The 15682-nt window shown below is 45.0% G+C and overlaps 1 protein-coding gene across 1 annotated transcript; it reads right to left on the bottom strand.

Annotated features, from left to right (window-relative positions):
• Window positions 1-6220: 6220 nt before the first annotated feature.
• Window positions 6221-15635, bottom strand: LOC134496977 (vomeronasal type-2 receptor 26-like). Its single transcript, XM_063302692.1, has 6 exons — window positions 15415-15635; window positions 13624-13801; window positions 11067-11927; window positions 10347-10574; window positions 9004-9130; window positions 6221-7128 (listed from the first exon to the last, which is right to left on the bottom strand). The coding sequence occupies exons 1-6, from the start codon at window positions 15633-15635 to the stop codon at window positions 6221-6223; spliced, it is 2523 nt and encodes an 840-aa protein (XP_063158762.1).
• Window positions 15636-15682: the final 47 nt, after the last annotated feature.

Genomic DNA, 15682 nt, shown 5'->3' with positions numbered 1-15682 from the left:
CCGGAGCCACAGCGACACCGGACGAAGGCTGGGATGCTTACTGGGGGGGAGAGGACGGCGTCGACCCAGACCAGCCGGCGGGAAACGCTCCCCGCCTGCCCTAAAACATGCCTCGGGGCAGGTGGTGGGACAGAGGCGTGGACCACTTTGACAGAGCGGCGAAAGCGCCGTAATAATGGCGGCAATCAAGCTCTCTGGGGGCAACGGAGCCACCACGGCCGCGGCACTAGTGGACTCAGGGTGCTCGAAAAACCTGATCCACCCTGACATAGTCGCCAAACTCGCCCTACGCTGCCTCCCCCTCCCCACGCCGCTGGCATTTCACCAGCTGGATGGCTCAACAGCGGGAGGGACACCAACCATGATGCAGACCGAGCCGGTCACCCTACAAATGGGTACCCACACCGAACGAACATCGTTTGTGGTAACCCAAATAGGCCGGCCCATCGTAGTCTTGGGGATACCATGGCTCGCAACAAACAACCTGCGCATCGACTGGGCGACCCGCACCTTACGATTTGACGACGGCGAGTACCGGGCGCCAGTTCCAGCAGGCAGGACCAACCCCATGGTGGGACGAGCAGAGGCGGCAACCCAGGACAACACAATCACACCAGAAGACCTACCGGAGCAATACGCTGATTTCTCAGAGGTCTTCGGAGAGGCGGAAGCTGATCAACTACCCCCCCACCGCAAGACGGACTGCAGGATTGACCTGCTGCCCGATGTCCCCTTACCTAGGCCGAAGATTTACTCGATGACCCCGAAGGAGATGGCAACCCTTCGGGAGTTCATCGACAAAAACCTAAAGAGGGGATTCATAGAGCCGGCATGCTCACCGGGCAGAGCGCCCATCCTATTTCGGGAGAAAAAGGACGGCACCCTACGGCTCTGCACCGACTACCGGGGCCTCAATGCAGCTTCCCTATCCAATAAATACCCCTTACCCCTCGTGAAAGACATGCTCGCCCACCTGTCCACGGGCAGAGTATTCTCCAAGCTGGACCTGCATGAGGCGTACTACCGAATCCAAATCAGGGAGGGGGACAAATGGAAAACAGCGTTCAACTGCCCCCTAGGTGCCTTTCAGTACAAAGTGCTGCCATTCGGACTAGCAGGGGCCCTGGGGGTATTCATGCAGCTCATCAATGAGGTCCTGCATGAGCACCTGTTCAAAGGGGTCCTGGTCTACATAGACAATGTCCTTATCTACTCCAAAACGCATGAGGAACACATGACCCTAGTCAGACAAGTCCTCGACAAGCTAAAACGGGCAAAACTCTATGCCAAACCCTCAAAGTGCGAATTCGATAAAGCACGCCTAGACTACATGGGGTACTGAATCTCCGGAGAAGGCATAGAGATGGACCCCGCAAAAGTCGAGGCGGTGGTGAACTGGGAACGCCCCCATAACAGGCGCCAACTCCAGAGCTTCCTCGGCTTCGCGAATTTTTACAGGTCATTCGCCCGGGGGTTCGCGGAGATAGCCCTCCCCCTAACAGACCTCCTCAAGACTAAAGGGGTGGGGGACACAGGACGCGCCAAGAACCCGGGCACAGTACTGAATTGGACTCCCACGTGCCAAACCGCATTCGACAGGCTGAAAGCGCTGTTCACCACGGAGCCAATCCTCATGCACCCGGACCCAGAACGGCCATTTGTGGTCCAAGCCGACGCCTCAGACTTCTCCCTGGGGGCCATCCTACTCCAAAAAGACCCTACAGGAGTCCTGAAACCATGCGCCTACCTGTCGAAGAAATTCTCTGAGACAGAAAGGCGCTGGCACGTCTGGGAGAAGGAAGCCTTCGCGGTGAAATCGGCGTTGGAAACATGGAGGCACCTACTGGAAGGAGCCACCCAACCATTCGAGGTCTGGACAGACCACCGGAACCTTGAGGCCCTCCGAACGCCCAGACGCCTCAACCCAAAACAGGTCAGATGGGCCCAATTCTTCAGCCGCTTCAACTTTCAGCTGAAGTTCATGCCGGGCAAAAAGAACTTCCTAGCTGACGCCCTCTCCCGACTGCCCCAAGATGAGGAGCCTGCCCCAGACATGATCGGGACGGTCCTATCCGCTTCCCAGCTGGGGATGGCGGTGACCACCCGGAGCGGCGCTCGGAAGCAGCCCAACCCCACGGCACAACCGACGGTGGGGCAACCAGTAACCAGACGGCGCCAACCGCAACTGCCAGGGGGGATACGCGCAGACCTCACTGCCGCCCTCAAAACCGACCCTTGGCTCCTAGCAAACCCCGACAAGGTGACGATGGCACAGGACCTGGCATGGGGGGAAGGCAGAATATATGTCCCAGACTCGCAACACCAGGCGATCTTGCGCAGATCCCACGACGCCAAGCAAGCGGGACACTTCGGGTTCCTGAAGACCCTGCACCTCACACGATGCCAATTCTGGTGGCCCGCGCTGAGACGGGACGTGAAAGCCTATGTAGCGTCCTGCCCGACATGCGCCAGGGCCAAACGGGCACCAGGTAAGCCCCCGGGACTTTTACAAAAGGTGGCGGAGCCCTCCCGCCCATGGGAGGAAATCTCCATGGATTTCATAGTAGATCTCCCACCCAACCAGAAGAAAACGGCCATTTGGGTGGTGAAAGACTACTTTTCGAAACAAGCCCACTTCATCCCCTGCTCATCGGTCCCGTCCGCCCAACAACTAGCCAAACTCTTCCTGATACACGTGTACAGGTTACATGGATGTCCCGCGCGTGTGGTGACCGACAGGGGCACACAATTCACTTCGAAATTCTGGTGGGCCTTCCTAAAGCTGACGGGGACCCAACAGGTCCTATCCACTGCCTGGCACCCCCAGACGGACGGAGCCACAGAGGTCCTCAATGCCACCCTAGAACAATTCATACGCTCATACACAAACTACCACCAAGACGACTGGGTCGAACTGCTCCCGTTTGCGGAGGTCGCATATAATAACGCCGTCCACACGAGCACAGGGAAAACCCCGTTCGAAGTAGTCTCGGGGCGCGACTTCGTCCCCATACTGGAGCTACCGCAACCCCTGGGACCCCAAGTGGATGCTAGTGACTGGGGACGGAAGATTGCGGAATCGTGGCCAATAATCACGGCAGCGCTGAAGGAAGCACAGGCGGCCTACAAAGAGCAGGCCGACAAGCACCGGCGCCAGCAACCGACGTTCCAGGCAGGGGATATGGTCTACCTATCCACCAAATTCCTGAAGTCACCTCAACCCTCGAAAAAACTGGGACCTAAGTATATCGGGCCGCTTCGAGTAACCCAGATAGTGAACCCGGTGGCAATACGCCTGGATCTGCCGCACAATCTACAGAGACTCCACCCGGTATTTCACACCAGCCTCCTGAAACCTGCAACCACCTCTCGATGGCACCCGAGCACGCCACTGCCCTCCCCAGTGATGATCGACGGCCAACAACATTTTGAAGTAAGGGACATATTCGACTCTCGCTGTCAATGGGGAATATTACACTATTTAGTAAGGTGGAAACACTTCCCCCACCCAGAATGGGTGGCAGCGCAACACGTCAAGGCGCCAGACCTGACCCGAGCATTCCACCGGACGTACCCCAACAAGCCAAAGGGGCAACAAGCCAAACCGGCCCCTGAACACCCTTTTCCCCGCAGGCCCCCCCCCCCACCAGCCGCGGCCCCAGGGGAAAGGGCCCCCCAAGCCCGCGTTTTGGGTAGACCTCCCCCCCCGGGACTCACCCTCCTCTTGCCCCGGGCCCACGAGGGAGTGACATTGGTCACCCATGCATACCTGGGGGCAACGCCCAGGATGCACACACAACAAATACGACGCACTTGAAACAAAAGATAAGGGCCCTACCTGGAGCTGAATAGCACCCGACCAGCCACGCCTCTTTCCTCGCCGAACTGAGCCAAACAAGCAGGGTGTGGCTGGAGCATGCGCACGCCCAGGGTGTGGTCGGGGCATGTGCACTGGGAACACACCCTAGATGGACACGAGGTAGAAGGCGGAACAAAGGGAGGGGCGGAAACACTCCGGCCGGAAATTTTTTAAAAAAAAAATGACAATTTTGACGGCTTGCCTGGTAAAAAACCGGAAGGCCGGGGGGGGGGCCTATTCGGACAGGGGGCAGTATGTCATGAGTGCCGTTGAGCTGAAGACATCAGCACAATGGCACACATGACAATAACAAGGAAACAGAGGAAGGGGCTCAAGATAAGCATAGCACGCACAACAACAGCCACAGATCCTAGCCGGAGCATGCAGCCATCAAGACACAAAAGAAAGAGAAGAAAAGACAAAGGATAAGCGGATCGCGAGGCACACCCAAGCTGTTAGCACAAGCGCAACGGAGATCGCCCAGCTGACAGTAATCACCAGCTGAATGAGGAAACCGATGATGGGCGATCCCGGGGCACCAGCTGGGGCCTCGCAACCCTTCACCTACCGGCAAGACAGCATGCAGGACAAAGGGGGGATGACATAACCCAGGGTGAGGGGGCGCTGACCGGCGCGGGATATTTAAACCCCGCACCGGCGCGCTCTCCTCACTCTCAGCTTTTTTCGTAACTGTCACTACGTAAGGAATAAACCTGAACCTGCTCTCATACGAATCAGCGTCAGTGTTTCACTCTGCGGTAGGCAGTGCATGACACCAGCACTCTCAAGCAACTGGCAAAAAAATCTGTATCTCTCTGCTGCCCTCTAGTGGGTATTAGGGTTTAATAGTAACTCTCAAGCAACCAGAAACTACATTCATCCAGCATCTACCAATCCCCATGGCTGCCTCTTAACTGAGAGTCTACTGTATTAAAGAAGTCCATTTTGTTCTTATTGGCATCCTCATCTCATTCTGGGCTTTATTTGTAGTTATGGGCTATTTGAATTTGCACACAAAAGTTTAGGAGCCCTGGGTCAATTGATGTGCTTCAATGAATTCCTAAATGAACCAAAGCTGACCAATCTCTATATGGTTAAAAGATGACATAATTCTGCAAATCTGAATGTCTACTGCTGGCAGATGCAGACGTTTAGACAACCATTCATTCAAGACTTTGCAACAACTCCTTTGACAGGACTAACAATTTCCAAATATTATTTTAGTCAGTCTTTCTAGTTTGTTTGTTTGGGTTTTTTTGGAATTTTTCTCCACTTTTCCTGGCTCAGAAATATTCTTAGGTCTCATTTCATGCACCAAGTATTTGGAATTTCTGCACAGTTTTTCAATAATATTCATCTGCCCACTTGCTGACAATGTTAAACATTAGAGGTATATCACCCCGGAAATCAAGGCCATGCTTCTGTTAGCAACAGACTTCTGAGTTCAATTCAAAGCACTTGTTTTGAGTAACACAGCCCTACAGAGGTTTGGCTGATAGGTCTAGAATATGTTTTCCATTGGATCACTAGAACAGCCTGGGTTGGTGATATAAAGTGGGGTATCATCAGCATATTGATAATACTTTACCCCAAACAAATGGATAACTCTCCCAGAGGCTTTATGTAGTTGTTAAATAGCAGGGGGGAGAGATCTGAACTTGTGCTACCCCACAAGTGAGAGACTACTGCACTGACCCCTCCCCCTCCCCCTCTAACCATTAACTGAATCCACCCACTAAGGAAGGTGAGGAACCACTGCAGAACAGAGCCTTAAAACCCCATCCTTCTAGATGTCTCTGAAATACCTCTTATATTGGTTATGTTAAATGTTACTGAATGTTCCAGAAGGACTAGGTGGGGAGGATTAATTCTGTCCATCCTGACAATGCTCATCCAGTAGCATGTCCAATGCCGTTAACTCCCCATACAGATGCATGAATTCTGACTGAAAAGGACCCAGATAATATGCTTCTTCTAGACTGCTCTGAAGTGAATCCCTACTACATACTCAACAACCTCCTCCCACCAAGATAGTTGGAGACTAGATAATAGTTATCAAACCCAAGATCCATGAAGACTCAAGACTACAGCAAATCTGAGCAATTGGGCTAGCAAAATGCTGTGCAAATTGCCACAGGACATCCTCCGTTAGCTGACATGTATATAACCTTCCATTTTTATATCATTACATCATCTTATATATAAACAATAATTATTCCTCAGGCACATTCCAAAGTTAGGTAAACATTTATTTTGTGTATTTTTGAAAAAAAGATTATGCTCAGTTTTCCCAAATTGAGAAGTCTAGCAGAAAAAGAAAACACTACAGTAAGGAGAGATTATATGATTCAAAAGCATAATTCAGTTGTTGTTGTTGTTTTTAATAAGTTGCTCCTTTCTATTTAAATCAGGCCTCAGAAGAATAATGTAGCATTTGGGGAAAAAGATGAAGCCCAGCAATCCAGCTGCTGAAGCCAAAATGGAGAAGATCTCCACTGCCACCATGTACTTCCCCTTTGTACTTAGATAGGTGGGAACAAATGATACCCAAACACTGCAAAAGACCAACATGCTGAAGGTGATAAATTTGGCTTCATTGAAGCTGTCAGGTAACTTCCTAGCAAGGAAGGCCACCATGAAGCTGATAGCAGTCAAGAACCCCATAAAGCCAAGGACAGTATAAAACATGATGGCTGAACCTTCATTACATTCCAGGACAATTTCTTCAGCCATTGAGTGAAGGTCAGAATCTGGGAATGGAGGAAAAAGTGCCAGCCACACAACACAAATTATGCCTTGCACCAGGGAGCAAGACAGAACAATTGTGTTGGCCAACCTTTTCCCCACCCATTTCTTTATTTGGGATCCTGGTTTGGTGGCCATGAAAGCAAGAACCACAATGGCTGTTTTCCCCAATATACAAGAAAGGGCTATAGAGAAGATGATGCCAAAAGCAGGTTGTCGCATGAGACATTTCGCTTGGTCTGGTTGTCCAATGAAGAGCAAACTGCAAAGGAAGGAAAGGAGGAGAGCGATGAGGAGAATGTAGGTGACGTTCCGGTTGTTGGCTTTGACAATGGGAGTGTCCCACTGTTTGATGAAGATCCTCAGCACCAAAGCTGAGATTACAAAAAAGAGGAGAGCTACAGTGGCCAAAGTGATTCCCAGTGGCTCTTCATAAGACAAGAAAGTTATATGTTTTTCAATGCAAAGATTGTGAGCTTCATTTGGGTACTGATCCTCTGAACACTGGAAACAGTCCTCTGCATCTGCAAAAGAAAACATCACGGCCCATAAAAGCTATGAATTAGATGGACTGAATTATTAATGCAACTTCATTTATTTTTAAATAAGTTATGCCCAACTTATTTGTATTATACTATTAGAAATTAAGAATGAGACCATTCATATGCAGAAATATCTACTGTATATTGTTTGATCAAAAAGAGACCACCGTCATTTGTGCCAGTCTCAGTGTCATGTTGGAGGATAGCAGAGGAAAGTGGAAGAGAAAAGTTTAATTGTGTTACGCTTCCCAGTTCAGACTTTCCTGGTCTCTTTTCCAGAGAAATGGTGTGATACTTCGTTGTGAGCTCTTGTAGTTGGACAACTTACTTAAGGACTGACTTGTTTTATGGAAAATGAGTCAAAATCTACCACTTACATTCTGAATTCCTAGTAGGTGACTTCTCTCCCTTCAGGAAGAGACAACCTAATTCCTTGGGGATACTTCCATTAACTCATACGCTTTCTCAGTTTGGATTTTCCATGTTCAAGTGACAAACATTTTAGCAAGAATGCCAGTTATGTCCAAGGTTGCAGATCCTTGATGATTGTAAATTGCTATCAGAGCAGCAGAAGGATCAATATTCATGGCCCATATTTCTTGTTCTGAAGTGCTTTGGAATGCATATGTTTGCTTTGTTCATAAGAGAAGCCTTGGGTGGTTTAATGCACTAAATTAACCGTATGTATGTATGTATGTATGTATGTATGTATGTATGATGTATGTATGTATTAGAAGTGTAGTCCTATGGCTCTGAAATCTGCAGAAAACCTCTAGCTTTCCCAGACCTTTCTTTGACCTAAAACACTAAAAACTTCCTTAATAAGCTTCACCCAGTTTTCAATCAATCAATCAGATTCCGCACAATTCAAAATGTTTAATTTGGGGGGTTGCTCTTACATAACAAATGCCATGCCATTTTCAAGGCTGCAGTCTGAGAATGTACAGCAAACACCCTCAGTTGTAACTCCCACTAACCTTCTAAGTGGGGTTTTTACATGCCTGCTGCTCTCCAGCAAGGACAAACTCATCTTCCTGCTCCTTTATACCTAACAGGGCATCAGATTCATTCTTCTTCCTTCATAGGTGATTGATGATAAAACACAAGTGTTCCATTCTTCCCCTCTGTCCCCCCAAAAGGATTTCCCTCAATCTTAGGAAGATTCTTCTCTCACTTAGTAAGAATCCTTTTCATGGGATGGATTTTTTTCTTTATCTGGTTCTGCATTCATGGGAATTCAAAGTCAGGCTTAATTCAGGGACAATATGGACCAGAAGTTCAGATTTGGATGTTATGAAAAACCCTGGGAAAAATCTAGTACACAGGCAGAGGTACAGTACTCTGAATTCTGAATAACTGATTATGTCATGTTCATCGTTTCAATGTTCTGAATACATCGTAACATTTTGCATGTCACTTTCCTGATCCGTGTTTGCTGAGTGGAGATTTCCAGCCGTGCCAGGCTGTAATCTCCTTGCTGTAACTGTGGAATGTATGTTTGGGTTATTGACTGTGTTCAAGGTTACTTTCTCAGGCCGATGTGGGTGACGGTTGCTAACATCTGGGAGGGGGTGGCTGCTAAGCGGGAGTGAGGGCGGGACCGGGTTTGAAGCGAGGGTTTTTAGTTTGTATTTGGCGCGCTTTTGCTCATTCTCAGCTTTCTTTGTATTTGCACACTATTCTTTCAATAAATCAGTTATCCTTAAGCATCTGCTTGTGAGACTGAGTCTGTCAGAATAGGCAACCATTACAGATTACATTCAAGAAAAGTGCAGCACAGATTAAATGCAGATAGGTAAACAGTACTGCGGGTGATAGTTCATAAGGCTTAGCAGTTATGTACAAGACACACCTTACCTATTTTATTTGAAATTTTCCCTTTTCCACATGGAAGACAGTCATAGCAGCAAAATGGCTTCCCTTCTATTTTGATCTTGCTGTGGCCTGAATAACAATTGTCATTGCATACAGAAAGTGGTAGTGCCTGTCCAGAAATGAAACCAGGATGGAGCAATAATCAAAATTTATAATTTATAAACTAGTGTTTCACTGTGTATGTGATATTCTGATAAAGCTGCATGACTTTTTGAGAAATGTGGTGCATAGGATTCAACCTCAACATATTATTAGACATGCACATTTAATAAATGCCACCATACCAAAGTGACATTATCTATATGTCCTCCTGGAATCATGTATGTTACTATTTCCTAAGATATATTGACAAAGCCTTAGGTTTTCTGAAAGCCTAATCATTAAAGCTGGACTCCCCTCATATTCCATCTTGGTCAAACTGATATATAATTTATTCCATGCTTTATGGGGGCAACTCAATCTTGGAATTTCCATTGGCTCTAGTCCTTTCTATCGTTTAGGTCCTGAAAAGGAGTACTGCAGAGAATTTGTGCTGTAATTCGTGGGATTCCAAATTCCAAGTTTTCTGCGCAAGGTTTTTCAGAAATGGTTTGCAATTTCCTCCTTCCTAGGGTTGAGAAAAAGTGACTGGCCCAAGGTCCCCCAGCTGGCTTCATGCCTAACACAATAGAACTCATGGTCTCCTAATTTCTAGCCCAGTGCCTTAACCACCATGCCAAACTGACTCTTCTTTACTACCTAGAATCAAATTATAGAACATGAAATAGATTATAGAGAAATGCAATCCAGTCAGCCTTGTAGTTATTATGGAACAGATGAGGTATTAATTAAAGTTAAAGGTTAAATGTAGAAAACTAAAGAGAATAGATGGGATTGCAAGATATGTCTTGGACAATGTGCAGTCAGAAGGTAATAAAATTAAAAGGTTGAGATTCACTACCCTTACTTTATGAAGGAAAAAAAAAAAAAAAACTTGGAACAATGGCAAGGTATAAGATATTTTAACCAGTACAGTATCTCAACATATAGCTTGTGTATTATTAAATAATTTCCAGCTTTCCTTACTCAAAGGTGGTTTCCTCTGTAGGCAACCTGAAAATGACAGCTGGTAATTGTATACATTCAGGAATGTCCATCAATGTATGGTAAGGGAGTACAAGTTGTATAGTGGAAGAGCTATATATTCCAATCTCAGCACTGTTCATTTTTTGTCATATTTCTACTGCCTCAGTTGTAATACTAATGAGTCACTCAAATGATAGAAGTGATTCTGAAAAAGGCCGAGAGGAGGATTCTAGATAACCTGAACTGCCAGTAGGAAATACCTGGTTGAACATGGTTGGCCAGATGATGTTTTCTTCGGCAATTGTGAAAGGCTCTTCTGGAGAAGCCAAGGGGTCTATCTTTCCAACTTTGACTTTAAGGAAAGTCTGGTTTGGGAATGTGATCCAGTTGATTATATCCAATCCAGTTTCTAATTCCCCATTTTCATTAAAGAAAACTTTTTCCCCAATACTGTTGTTAAATAAGACTGTTCTCAGGAAATGATGGAGCTAAATGGAAGCAAATCAAACACAAATGTTTGTGTTTGAATTATATTGATTCTTTAGCTTTGTGTTTTAATTGTGTACTCTGTTGCCAGAGTCACATGTGTGGGATGGGCATCTCTATAAATTCCACAAATAAATACATAAAGAAAAACAATTGATCTGGCGAAATAAATATTCCTACAACAAATGTACACTACTAGCTTTTAGGAGAATCAAAATATCAACAAACACACTTTCATCAAGCTGAGCTGGCTTGACAAAACTTCAAACCCCATTATGAAACTGTGGTTTTGGTCAAATGCATTTTTCGAGTCAGATCTTACTTGTGCAGTTCCTACACACTGTTGCAAAGAAACATGAACCAGTGCAAAGATTCATGTAATTCATGTAGTTTCTAAATTATGAGGATACTGAACCTGAAATGTACTGGTTCTGCACCAGGAAAATAGCAGAGAGGCTTGAACAATGTGCCCTTGTCATTTCTTCTACAATTACCCGCCATGTTTCTTGATTGAGAATCATCAGTCTCCCACTGTCTGCCCTTGCTCTGTGTTTGGAACTGGAGGAAAACATGGCTTTCAGAGCATGTGCCACAGCATAGACTGCATTATAGATGCTGTAACTCTGCCCGGTCATGCTGGTCTCAAACACAGAATTAGGAAGAGTCCCCAACTTCTCTTCTCCGGTGCACAGCCCTCCAGTGTCCTCATCCAACATGTCTTTAGGGAAAGAACATGCAAATGCCTGTCCCCAGAACAATCTTATTAAATGGTCTTCCTCTTCTGAAGTAGGGCTTCTCGTCTGTAAGAATGTTTTGAACCCAGTCACCTCCTTGGAAGAAACTGCAAAAGATATCGCACCGTGAATAAAGTCCAAAGGCTGTATGTTTTGAAAGGAGACTGAAGTGAACTCCATTTGGGCTGGCATGATCCAAACTTTATATTTTCTCCTTACTGGTATATCCTCATACTCCGAAAGATAGGGAAATACTCGGAAAATGGTAACGACGTGATTTTCACAATAGAGGATCACAACGTTGACAATGCTTTTCATGACAACCTTGTACATTTCAATGTAATATTTAAATACACCGTCCACGTCACTAGAAAAAGTTTCTTTGGCCACCTCTTCCATGAAATCAAAGCAGATACCTTTCTGGGAAAACAATGCGAGGGCATTCCGTACAAACCTCTCTCCACTCTCATCACGTTGGGAAATCAGCCCTATCCATGTCCACCTTAAATGCAACAGCAGCTGGAGGATCCCCTTAGTCTGAAGCTCCTCATTTGGGAAAAAACGATGAAAGAAAACGGTGTGTTCCCTCTTGTCTATCATTGGAGCAGATCCATATATGAGCTAAGAAAAAATGAATTAAAATAGTTGGGTTGTCGGTTCTACTTTTAGACTATAAGAAGGATATTCATCACAAACTTCAAGAGAAATATAGTCCAGTCTAGAAAGAACTGATCTGGAGAATTTTCCTTTAGTAAGTATAAATGTAATAACATTTGAAAGCCAGAGAATTGGCAATCTATTGATTCAGTAATCCCTGAAGTTCAATTTATTTTATTTCACATTTTGCTAACATATCTTCTTGTTACCTTCCATGCAATATATTTTATTTTTTAAAAAAAATATCCCACCTTTATTAATAAATCAAGGCAGCAAACAAACCCAATACTCCTTCCTCCTCCTATTTTCCCCACAAGAGCCCTGTGAGGTCAGTTGGGCTGAGAGAGAGTGTCTGGCCCAAGGTCACCCAGCCGGCTTTCATGCCTAAGGTGGGACTAGCAGTCACAGACTCCTGGTTTCTAGCCCAGCACTTTAATCAGTAGACCAAACTAGCTGTCTTATATATGATGCATGATATATTACCTTCCATATGAGAGACAGTGGCAAGTCTACTAGGAAGCAGAGTCTCCTTGCCCCACCCTTTAGAACAGGAGTGGGAAATATGAAGCTCCCTGTGATAATCTGGTGACATTAACTCACACTTGTAATCAGACTCCGGCAATGTGCTTCATATAGGGCTGCCTTGGAAGACAGCTTGGAAACTTTAGGTGCTATGACTGTGGCTGCTACTTACTAGTCAAGTAAACCTGTCATTGTGGCATAACACATGCATTGTGATCACTGCATTGATTGCCAGTATGCTTCTAGGCCCAAATGAAAGGAGTACCCATTTTCCAACCCCACAACTCCTAATGGGCCATCTGAAAGAACCAGGAGGGTTATGGATCTATCCCACAGCTGAATCTTATACTGCTGAACACTGTATACATGTCCTCAGGTTCCACAAAGTCAAATGAATCCCATGTTGATTGCAAGATACCACCTTGTTCACTTTGCTTGTCTCTGCCCAGCTAGCACACAAACCAGAAAAGTTCATAAAGTTTGCAATTTGCATCTTTATCTCTTTCTTTTTACCATCACTGCCCACCCCATTGTTCTCTGGGTGGTCTCTTCTTCAGAAAACACTACAATAGAACCAGCATGCCATCTCTCTGAAACTCCTCTGACCTCCTTCTTTCACTCTCTACACCTTCATATGACTCTGCAAAAATGATCAAACCAACCAAGTCCCTAGCTAGCCACATCCAGGCACCATCACTCCTAGATGACGTTTGTTTTTCTTTCTGTTTTTTTTTTTTTTTTTAAGGCAACAATATTGTAGATGGCAAGACAAAATCTCTTCTATGGAGTGGAAAGAGAAGTTTGCTAAGTACAGAGTCTACTAAACAGGTCTTGTTTAGGTTAAACTAATATCAGAACAGATACGGTGTGCATTACCACAGATCAGACTTTCTCAGGGACAAGGAAGTCAAGCAGTGGCAATATATAATATTGATCAAGTTTCAGACTTAGGCATGTACCACACAACAAATCCCTACTGTTTAGGCAGTTTTGCCTTTTTCTTTCTGTTCAGATGGTCACTTTGTATGGAAATCACAAAACTTTATTTAAAAGATCTTAGGAACGTAATAGAAACCTAACCAAGCACAGATTTTAGACATTGTGAAAAAAAAGGTCTTTATTTATAAGTAGTTCTTACTTGTGGCATCTTGTATACATTCAGAATATTTGGCATAAATGGACAGATGTTTGCATTAGGTCCTGCAACAACAGATACTGTCTTCTCTTGGATATCACACTTATAATTAGGAATGAACCTGCCCTGGGTGGACAGTAGCTCCAGTGAAGCAAAATAGGTCCATTTTGCCATGAAATTGCTATTAGTGATGCGAATGCCCAGAGTCATGTTGGAAAAGATCTGAGGGTTTGCATTAATCTCCTCTACAGAAAAAATCAGAGCTAGGACGTGTTGATAGTTCTGAAGAAAAAATCTGCAATGAGAATTATGGTTGTAAATTATATCAAGAAGATGTATAAAGTTCTAGCATGAAAACCAATGTGAACTTTTTATAGCATCTGGCAGTGATTTTTTCTTTTCAAATGTATTTCAAAATGTCCTAAAGCATCCAATATATGCATATTTTATGACAAAGAACAATGTTATCATGCCGAGGATGAAAATTTACTCTTTGAATGGATTCACACTATTCTAAACCCATTATTGCATTCTTAAACAGCTTTCACTAGAGAATGGATGAATTAGGTAAAGGTAAAGCTTTCCCTTGACAATAAGTCCAGTCGTGTACGACTCTAGGGGGCAGTGCTCATCTCTGTTTCAAAGCCGGAGAGTCGGCGTTTGTCCGTAGACACTTCCTCTGTGGTCATGTGGCCGGGATGACTACATGGAATGCCGTTACCTGCCTGCTGAAGCAGTAGCTATTAATCCACTTACACTGGCATGTTTTCCAACTGCTAGGTTGGCAGGAGCTAGGACTAGCAACAGGAGCTCACCCCGTCACGCAGATTCGAACCACCGACCTTCCGATCGGCAAGCTCAGCAGCTTGTGCTTATTAGACCTACTTCTAGTCCTGCTTTCTAAATCTTCTGCCTTCACTTTCTTCTGTAAAAGGCTAAGCTCTGGAGCATGCAGGAGCATAAATGTAAAAAAAAAATGCAACTGTTTAAAGCAGTCCAGGGAGAAAATGTGGCTACTGTAGACAGGTCGGAGAGATAACTTACCCTCCGCACAATCTAAGAGATATTTCAGGAATTGAATCCAAAATGCACTCAGACCCATTTTTTCCCCTAATATCCATGATAATAATTTGAATCCTAAATACTGATGTTTGGTTAATTGCAAACAGTGATCAGGAATACATTGCTAGTTATTCATCCTGCAGTAAATAAGTATAAGAGGGAACTACAGACATTCATAGTTTCTAGAACTAAAAGTAATGACTCCACATTTTACTTAGATATTGGAAATTATAGTTTTTGTTTTATTTCATTTTTCCTCAGAGACAGGAAGCATTTGTGGGCACCTAAATGCATACAAGAAACTTGGATCAATCAACAAGAAATACTGAGAATTATTGGTATGGATGAGGATGAGGATACTAATAATAATGCAGTTGGAAGATAGGATTTCCTCTCTTGGACACTCCCTATTTAAATAAAGGTCATCATAGAGAAGGAAGATATTATCCCGCGCGGCGGGGTGAGCTCCCGTTGCTCGTCCCAGCTTCTGCACACCAAGCAGTTCGAAAACATGCAAATGTGAGTAGATTAATTGGTACCGCTTCGGCGGGAAGGTAACGGCGTTCCGTGAGTCATGCTGGCCACATGACCCGGAAGTGTCCTATGGACAACGCCGGCTCCAAGGCTTTGAAACGGAGATGAGCACCGCCCCCTAGAGTCGGACACGACTGGACTTTACGTCAAGGGAAACCTTTACCTTTACCTTTATTATGTGTTTCAGTAAGTCTATACATGAGCTCATCAACCAGTTCTTCAGATGGATGCCTTGTAAAATCCACTGGATCAGAAATCATGTAGAACTGCAAAATAATGCCAGCAATGATGAGATCTCCTGTATGATAGTAATGATACTTAAGAAGATTAGGCTTGCCCACCACACAGGTAGCAGTAGCAGGATTATGGCATACCACATCTGGCAGTAGCAATATCATCAGTGACATGAACAATAACATATTTTACAAGAAATATGGATTTCCTTCTGAAAACTAAAGGTCTCATT

Source organism: Candoia aspera, chromosome 4 (genome assembly GCF_035149785.1).
Source record: "Candoia aspera isolate rCanAsp1 chromosome 4, rCanAsp1.hap2, whole genome shotgun sequence".
In the NCBI taxonomy this organism is placed as follows: Eukaryota; Metazoa; Chordata; class Lepidosauria; order Squamata; family Boidae; genus Candoia; species Candoia aspera.
The sequence above is the reverse complement of the archived record's forward strand: the minus strand, read 5'-3'. Positions and strand labels throughout refer to the sequence as shown.